We start from the raw sequence: 9,657 nt of genomic DNA, 5'->3' as shown, positions 1-9,657 counted from the left end.
ACAATACTCTGGGACCCGTCACAGGAGGTATAGTATACACACGTCGGAAGCTCGGAGAGCACAAAGTAGAGAGAAAAACAAAAAGGATAAGCTGGACCAAAGCAGTGTGAGTAACCAAGACCTAGGTTTGTTCCAGCATGTCAACCCTGCCCTCCTGGATTCTTTAGCAACAAGACCACCAACAGGTTTTGCCAGCAACTTGCGCTCTTCTGAGAAGCTTGCAAGAAAGAAAAAGAGAGAATAAACTTGGAGTCGGGTTGGCCATTAAGGAGTCGAACAAGAAAAGTCGTCGGTCAACGCTGAAGTCAACTGAGAATTGTAATTCTGTCACGATTGGAGGTGGCTTAGCGGTTCACGTCCGGATCTCCCGAGTCAAAACGTTTTGGTATGACGAGCATGTGATGCACAATGGGCAAGAGTGGCCAACGAGTGGAGAGATGAATCAAGGGGTTAGTTAAAGTTAAGTACAGTTGCAGGTGCGAGAGGTGGCAGCGCGGTCTCGAAAGAACGTCGCAACGCCCCGCCATATCTGTGGCCTCCCCTACGCCAAGCGGCACACATCACATATGCTACCTCGTTGTCTCAAGACATGTTGATTGCACGAAGGCGTATTCTTAAACGATTTCCCGTCTAGTTTCGCATCAAAAGTTTCAACATCGCCATCTGTTGAAGCTCCCGAAAACGCAATCTATCTTGCTTGCTGATATGCATCATTGATATACATCAACAACAGTTCTATGACGTACACAGTTTACAAAGAAATACGTTCTTTAAAAACTGTATACATCATAGAACGTGCTCTCAGGAGCTTGCCGCTGTTCGGCTCTTTGAATGCGATGTGTTGAAACGTTCCATCTGTGGACTACCAGAAAAAATGGTTTATGACAGAACCCAACGGGAATATACACCTACGTACGAGTCCCCACTCTCTTGAACATTGCAGACGCCTTATCATTTGTGAAGGCAACGCGCCTGACCAAACCCAATAGAGCTCAACACAACCACAACTTCTGACTCCACATCGTCTGCACTCGCTCCGAAACTGCCATCTCAACACCTCCGTTTGGCCTTCTTTCACTCTCCCCACTCACGACGCACACGCGTCTGCGCAGCGAGGGCAATCCGCACCGGCCGCATCCCGCCGTTCTTTATAAACGACCTCCGCCCTCTCTCCTCCCCTGTCGCCCTCCCCCGCACCCCCTGCTATCCACGTGCGTCAGATCCGCGGGAGGAACGCGGCTTGTAGAGTCTTGTAGACGCGTCTGCAAGCGCACTGTCACTGGGAGCACCGGGAGCACCAGAAGCACGCCGCGCCTCGAGGGCGCGCGAAGCCTTCACGGCCGCGGTAGCTTGCCGCGTGCAGCGCGCGCCGGGCGGCGGGACGTGCGGCGTGTTGTACCATGCGCACGGATCATAAGGACGCGCGTGTGATCGGGGACTCGGAAGTTGTGGCGGCAGATCGCGCGGTGAATGGAGCGGAGATAGCGCAGTCTTAATATAGAAGGCGGGTCGAAAGCGGGGCGCGTGCATGTGTTGTGTACGCGCTTCTCATACGGCGCGACTGCCCCCGGACGCCGGGAATCTCCCCAGAGACGGCGCGCCGCGCCAATTGGACGTCGTGCGGTATCGGGACGCGTGGGCGCGGTTGCGGTCAAGGGAGTGCAAACGCGTGAACGGAGCCAGCGAAGAAATCCGAGCCTCGAAGGAACGGAGGACGATAGAACAAAACAGGGCGGAGAAGGCGGTAGAGAAAGTGGAGTTTGTAGAGGCGTCGCGCCCGGGTGCGTGCGCTTTCCGGGGAGGGCTTTGTCCGGGATGTCTGTTCCGCTCCCCGCACATGTGTGGCCCGGGGAGAGGTGGGTCGCCGGCGCATGCGGCGGTGAGGAATGGCGGTGGGGAGGGAGCGCGGGAGGGGCGGGGGCGGGGGAAGGGGGGGCGGGTGAGAAGCAATGGTGACGGTTAGCTTCGGAACGGGAAGCGGGGGTGCGCGGCGGCGAAGGACGGCGGGCGTATACGAAGGAGCAGGGGTGGCTGAAGTTTTGAGACGCCTCGATGTCGAGAGTGAGGCACCCGACTGGGTTTGTTCTATTGGTGACGACCGAACCGACGAAGACACAGCACGGCGACGCGGCTGCCTCATGACATCGCCGCTGCGCCGCTTCACGCGGAGCTGCAGAGCTAATCTATCCAAACATTGTGCGATATGCTTGGAGTGCCTTCTCGTACCGCTGTTGTGCAATCTGAATAAAATCGGAGTTGTCAGTAGTCTTAGCTCGATCTAAAGCCTTCAACGCAGAATCGACGACCTCGAACATGGAGTCATCCGCTCGCCATGACTTCAGGGCTGAGTTGAAGGGGCCCGCGGTTGCGTTTTCAATTCCAGGTTCTCCTCTGTCCGACGAGGATGACTTCGAAACCACCTTCACCAAACTGTCTATTGACGACTGTACAATCTCGCCAAGCTCTGAGCTTGCTCGATTGTTCTCCTGCCCCAAACTCGCCCGTTTACTTCTTTTGCTGCCACTTTTCCCTCCATCACCCTCGTGAGTGAAGCCACGTTTGAGGCTATCCATCCTGGCCTCATAACCACCTTGCCAAATGGCTTTGGAGGACATCTCCACAAAAAGGTGTCTTCGTACGGCGTTCCAAGCCGGGAGATGACGAACATGATCAAAGCACGCTTAGACGATGCATATAACGCCTGCCCATTTTTGGAAAAAAAATTTTGGAAACGGTGTGGATCATTTTGTCCAGAGCGGTTCCACCTGTCCAATGCCTCTGTAAACACCGACTGCGCATCCCTAAATTGTATTTTAAGTAACTCTGCGCTTCGGTGGCACAGCGGGGGCAGTGAGGGATCCGCCTCGTCAACATAACCGGTAAATGAAAAACGCACCAATACAGACTGGTCATTAAAACGCCGCTCAATTATACCCCAAAAGGCATCTCTTGTGTTCCCTGAGTCGAGTTCAGAGCGCCGCAGCTCCTGAACAAGCTTAAAAAGTGCGCTTCTCACCCTTTCATCGTCCCTCATTAGAACAACTAGCCTCGCAAATTCTGAAATGGTAAAATTTGGGGGACTGGGCCTGTGCTCAATTTCTTTCCCGTAGTGTTGCATCACTTCCACTGTAGGGCGCCCATTTTCTCCTACTTTATCCCGGGCGGCCACCAACGCATTCCGCATCACTGAAAGATGGGGTGGCTGCTTCCAACTTGAACATGACAGCTCTTGGGCCTTGAGGTAGTCTTCAAATGATGAGCAATGAGTGTTACACGACATCATCTGTCGGATGTCTAGGCGTTTCTGGTGGCACTCCTTCAGAAATAAAAAAGTCTGATAGATCAGCTCCGACTTATTACCCCCTGTGCGATAACCCCAAACACGCCCCATCTTCCTCAATTCGCCCTTTTTGTGAAGACAGAAAGGTATAAACTTTGGTCATTTCCGAGATGTTTTCCTCTTCGTGCAATATGACAGCCCCCGATAGGACTGAGGAGTCATTTCCATGTGCCTGTCTCTCATTAACTTCTACGCATGGACTCCTCACAGGCGGAGGTGGCGATGCTTTCGTAGGTGCAGTCGGAGTGCAAAACAATGAATCTGGGTCGGAAACGGAGCGCTGTAGCCGTGGTGATGGGGCGCCTGGAACGGAAGAAACAGGACGTGCGTCAACGAAGCATCGTGTAGGCGAAGGCTGCTTGTGTGTAGAAAAGTTTTGAAACCCCGCTGCTTGCGCTTTGTGCAACCTTGGAGATCCGCGAGTGCGGTGAAAGGGAGAGTTATCCATATTGGACGAGGCGATGGTGCTTCAATCGTTGATGATCTTATGGGATGTGATGAGGGATTATCGAAGAGGGCTCGTGGGAAAAGGGAGTGCAATGTGTCTGCGGAGCTTGTGCAAGCGGGTTCCACACTGTTTTTTCGAATTGGCGGTGCTAGCCAGCATCAACTTTACGCCTCGATTGCAAAATGTTCAAATGTGAAAGTTTAGGTGTGAGAGTAGGCCTTCGACAGCGCATATCAGTTTACTGACATGCTTACATAAGCTTTGTTGCCACAGATTTGTTTTCAATTGTTATATCGGCTGTAACTGACAACGAAAGCCCCCACTTTTCTTAAACTCAAAAATTAAAACGTAGGAGCCACTCATAGCACGCCAAATCACTTTTTCGGGCAAGGCAAAGCAAACCGCAGCAAAACGGGGCATGTTAAGACACACCCTCACCCGCTACAGTGACTCTGCCATCAATTTCGGGCCGCCACAAATTTTGTCACTATATCGAGAGTTTACTCTTAGTCGGACCCGACTTTGCCCCTCGCGGGCTCTCCAAGTGTTGCACAGGCAGGGATCTCTCACATGCCTCGTATGAGTTTTTGTTGCAATAAATTTACAACTGCCGAGGCAGACATAAGCCCCACCTCACCATCCGTTACGTCACCCGGCGTGTCATCCCCCATACATTCCTGCCTCCCACCTGCCCCCTCTCCATGTCCCTCGACCTCCCCTCCCTCTCCTCGACGACCTCGGGCGCGGGGACGAGCGCGAAGCTCCTGCACGCCGTCCGTGCGCTAGGACCTGCCGACGGGGGCGACGCGCGCGCCGCGGTCTCCAAGGGGGACATCTCGACGCCGTTCGCGGTGCCTGCCGCGGAGGAGGATGCCCTTGTGAGCGCCCTGCGCGCCGCCGCGCGCGCCGCGGGCAACATCCCCGTGGAGAAGGCCGGCGACTTCTGCCTGCGCGCGTGCGTGCGCGCGCGCAAGGGCGACGTGGCGCGCGCCCTGCCGCTCGCGGACAACTACCTGCAGTGGCGCGCCAGCGTGCGCGCGGACGAGGTCAACCCGGCCACGTCGCACACGATGAGGACCCAGCTGGAGACCGGCTTTGCCTTCGCCGCTGGGAACGTCGACAGGGAGGGGAGGCCGGTGCTCAATTTGCGCATGCGCAAGCAGGACCCTACTCGCTTCTCCGCGGCTGATACTACCAGGATGATTAGCTTCGTGCTCGAGTGGATGCTGCGAACATTTCCGGCCGCGCAGACGCGTGGGATTGTGATTGTGAACGACTTGAGCTCCGTGTCTTATGGTAATTTGGACATCAGGATGCCGGGCGTGTTGCAAAAGGCCTTTTCGAGGACAGTGCCAGTGAGGTTGGCGGCGATCAATTTGGTTAACCCGCCGGGTTTTGTCAGGGCGCTCTTCGCGCTCATCTCTCCGATATTTAGTGCCAAGTTCAAGGCGAGGGTCAGAATGTTTCCGGGGGGGAATGCAGACGCCTTTCAGGAGCTGTTTGAACGAACAGAGATTATGACTGATCTGGAAATGGGGGGTACGGCCGAGTGGACGGAGGAATTGCACAAGAGATGGGTCGAGAGGTTGGTTGAGGATTGTCAGACGTGGGGACCGGCCGTGACTTTGGGCGTAGCAAGCGGCTAGGCGTTTCCTGGTGTAAACGTGCCCTTTTTGTATAGAACCACGTAAGCAGATTTGTATGCCGGTTTGGAGAGTGAGAGCGGGGTGCTTTCTAACTTTTTGCTATGGCATTAACATTTTATCTCTATATTCTTTGATTTGTTCTGTTGCTGCAGTTCAAGAGTTGTCAACGATAAACGTGAACTAACATCCCCTCAGTGCATTAGTTATTTGTGCTGTATGTGGCATCTTTCTGGAAAGAGGAGCAGGACTGGCTGCGTCAATCCTGTACAGTATCCCACTACAGTATGAAGGCAAGCATACCGAAACACACATGATGGCGAAACGACAACCAATCACGTGTACAAGCGGTTTGCATTCATACAGCACTGTTTCTGACAAATTCTCGGGGCCCTGTGCATGGTAATTATTTCTGCAATCTTGCCGTGACATTGCTGGCATCCGCAGATGTGCTCAGCCCAAATCCCCTCATCGCTCAACGCCACGTACAGTAGTACCGTAGTCCATACGTACACAGGTTGAAAAGCCTTTTCATCCGTAAATCGGCAAAAAAACTCTTTCAGGTCTTGACTAGAATCGACCCGCCCTTTGAAAAAACACAACCTGAGTACAATAACAGTAGTCGCTACGGAAATCAGAGAGAAGGAGGGCACATCTTCAGACCAGGCGAATGACCTGAAGGACGTCATCATAAAGATGAACGATGTGAAATCAGAATCATCAAAATGACCCGCAAGCAACAATTTTGCATCTCAACTCCTCGGCCAAATGCTCAGAATGTCCATGTTACCCCCGAGGAAGAGTCTCGCTTTCTTTTCAGGACGACAACACATGTGACCACGAATAAAAAACCGCGTATCGTTCACGAAGCTGCTTTTTGGTTGCTAGCATGTCTGCGAGCTCGCAAAGGTGACATCAACTGTGTAGTCGCGCTGCTTTCAAGCTACATGGACTGGCGCGCGCGTCGGGTGCGAAGCCACCATACTTAGTCTCACAGCGTTACCGATTCTGTCTGCTAGCACTTTTTTTTTCACTGCCGGTAACTTTTCACGCGACAGACGTCCAGTCCTTACGGTGTGCTACCGCCTTTTTGACTCGCAGCACTTCTCAGCCGGGAACACTGCGAAAGCGTTTTGATTTATTGTCGAGTGGATGTTTCGGACACGCCCGACAGTGCAGACTCACGATATAGTCGTTGAAGGAGATATAGCAGGTTTCCTTTCCTTGAACTATTTTGATATTCGACTCGCCTCTTTTGAAAGATTCTTCCTCATTTGCCCTTTCGCATTCAGCGAGGCACATCGTCAATCCGGACTTTAACATTAGGGCGATGTTCTCCCTCTTCTCGTCTTTCTTTACTGGAAGAGGTGATGACGGTAAGACTGCATAATTCTTCGAGGCGTATGATAATCACATGCTTTTAAATCTAGACTATAGAGTATGAAGGAGTGCACATTCGCTCAACAGAGCGGTGCTTCTGAACATGCTTAATGGATTGCACATTCTCACCTGGTTCCGGTGATGACGGATGTGGGATGAAGGAGAGCTGACGAAGCGACTTTGCGGTTATGGAGAAGAGATTGCACAAGACTTGCGAATAATCTGGCAAAACCTACAGAGCTGATGACAGTGCATCTTCGTCTCGCGAAGACCGCGAGTCCTGCGCTGACGGGAATCAGTTCTTCCTTTACACATCTTTGTCTCAAGAACTTACTTTTCCACTACAGCAGTCTCTTGTGCGTAGAGCGTGGTATCGCTGTATGTAACAGCAACAGGTCACGAGTCTTCATGCGATGGAGCCCCCAAGTATCCTGTGAGACGAAGTAGGTCCGAGAAGACGCCGGCTGCTGTTACGTCTGCACCGGCCCCCGGCCCCTGCACCACCAGTGGTTGACTATCATATCGCGTTGTTCTGAATGAAACAATATTATCTGAGCCCTCGAGACGGCCAAATGGGTGACTACTTGAATATCTTCGTAGTTCTACGGCACACTTTCCTGTTTGCGCATTAACTACCCCAACGTATCGCAAGAGTTCACTCGCTTTCGCCGCCTCGTTGGCCATATCTGTGAGCTCATGGTCATAATCCGGTAGGCGAGACATGAAGTCATCAATGCTCACGTCGGAGCCGGTGAGGGCCTCCGGCACCAAACTCTTGACAGGAACATCGCCCAGTTCAATATCTATGCCGATCTCTCGCGCTAAAATCACAACCTTTCGGGCTACGTCCATGCCACTGAGGTCGTCTCGGGGGTCAGGTTCTGTATATCCGTTCGCTTTTGCCTTTGAAACGACTGCCGAAAATGGTTCTGATCCGTCAAACTCGTTGAAGATAAAGCTCAATGTCCCCGAAAATATACCCTCAATTTGTAGAAACTCGTCCCCTGTCCGCAAAAGGTCTCGAATAGACGAGATAATGGGAAGACCGGCGCCGACGTTGGCCTCATAAAAAAAGTGCGACTTGAGCCTCTGTTGACCGGCTCTAATACTTCGATAATACTCCATGGGTCCGGAATTCGCTTTTTTGTTGGGCGTAATGATGTGAATGCCACGTCTCAACCATTCGGCATAGTACGATGATACCTTATCTGAAGCTGTGCAATCGACTATGACAGCATGGGGGAGAGCCGTATCCTGAATACGATCAGCGAAAGCATTCAAATCAGTCGGTAGCGCATTCGGACCCTCAAATTCTTTCCGCCAGGTATCCAGAGAGAGCGGCTCTCCGAAGATCATCTTTGATGCCCGAGCAATCCCGCGAACCCGCAAATCAACGGAGAACTTGCCTTTAAGCTTCTGGAGCTGGCTCCGGACTTGCTCTAAAAAGACACCACCAACAACCCCCGGTCCGATGACACCTAGAGACACTGTTTGATCGGACAAGTAGAAGGCTGCATGGGCGGCTCGGAGAGCCCTACTCTCACTCTCTGCGCTCACGACGACGGATATGTTGTGCTCCGAAGACCCCTGCGCCATGGCAACGATATTCACACCGGCTCGTGTAAGCGATGAGAAGAGGCGTGACGAGACACCTGGCCTTTGTTGCATCTGCTCGCCTACCATAGCCAGGATACTGCATTCTGGGACCGGGGAGATGGAAGAGACAAGTCCATCCGCGAGTTCTGCGCGGAAGGCTTGTTTGACTGCTCCGACAGCCACTTCGCATTGGGAACTAGGAATTGCGACGCAAATGGAAAACTCTGAGCTTGCTTGGGCAATGAGAATCACAGAGACGCTCTTCTGGAACAAGGCTCCGAAAGCCTTGGAAGCGATGCCAGGTACACCAATCATACCCGTTCCTTCGATGTTGACAATGGAAACGTCCTGTACCGTTGTGAAACCCTTGACGCCCGCCATGTCTTGACGGATACTTTGCTTCTGCTGGGTTTCCGCGGCAGAGGGCGCGGCCACGTCTCCAGAGTGCACAAGAGTGCCTCGGGAGGAGGTATTAAACGTATTTCGGATGCGCATCGGGATAGAGCTCTCAATGATCGGGGCCATAGTATCCGGATGCAGAATCTTGGCGCCAAAGTAGGCCAACTCGGCGGCCTCCTTGTAGCTCATGTCCGGGATGACGACGGCATCGGGCACGACCCTAGGATCCGCTGAGAAGACGCCGTCGACGTCTGTCCAAATCTGGAGTTCGTTTGCGTGGAGCAAGTTGGCAAACACGGCGGCCGAGTAATCGGAGCCATTCCTCCCCAGCGTGCTGGGGACGCCGTCCTTATCCTGGCACACAAAGCCCGTGGAAATGACGATATTGGTAGGATTCGAGAGGAGCCAGTCGTCGAGCAACGGGCGGCTGTTGGCCATCTCGACGATCTTCCTCACCGCGCTAGCCTCGCTCGTGCGCGCAACAAGAACATCACGCGCATCCATCCACGAGCACGCGGCAGGGCGCTTGCTCCGCACGACGGCCCAGAGCAGCTGGGTGGACCAGAGCTCTCCGTGGCCCACGACGAGGTCCTTCATCCTCGTGGATGCGGACCGCGCAATCCAAGTGGCCCTGAGCAAGTCCTGCAAGTCCTTAGTGTTAGCTCGGAGGGTGGCGAGAAAGGCGTCGCATCCGTCGCGCGGGAGCAGGGCCGCCGCGATGGCGCGGTGCACGGCGACGACGTCGTCCAGCATCTCGAGGTAGTGCCGGTCGGGGCTGCGTCCGACGGCGACGTCGACGAGCGCGAGCAGCTTGTCGGTGACGCCTGCGACGGCGGACACGACGACGAGGA

General features: G+C 53.7%; 1 protein-coding gene; it reads right to left on the bottom strand.

The window, feature by feature from the left end:
- Window positions 1-7,034: 7,034 nt before the first annotated feature.
- Window positions 7,035-9,657, bottom strand: part of CHC_T00008550001 (fusion protein of aspartate kinase and homoserine dehydrogenase) — a gene marked incomplete at its 5' end in the record, with an annotated part of 2,627 nt that continues 4 nt past the window's right edge. Inside the window, 2 exon segments of the mRNA XM_005710125.1 lie at window positions 7,035-7,207; window positions 7,208-9,657. The exon segment at window positions 7,208-9,657 is cut by the window's right edge and continues 4 nt beyond it. Of these exon segments, the coding sequence (XP_005710182.1) occupies window positions 7,208-9,657 (2,450 nt within the window).

This window comes from Chondrus crispus, genomic scaffold, assembly GCF_000350225.1.
Source record: "Chondrus crispus Stackhouse genomic scaffold, scaffold_53, whole genome shotgun sequence".
Taxonomy (NCBI): Eukaryota; Rhodophyta; class Florideophyceae; order Gigartinales; family Gigartinaceae; genus Chondrus; species Chondrus crispus.
The sequence above is the reverse complement of the archived record's forward strand: the minus strand, read 5'-3'. Positions and strand labels throughout refer to the sequence as shown.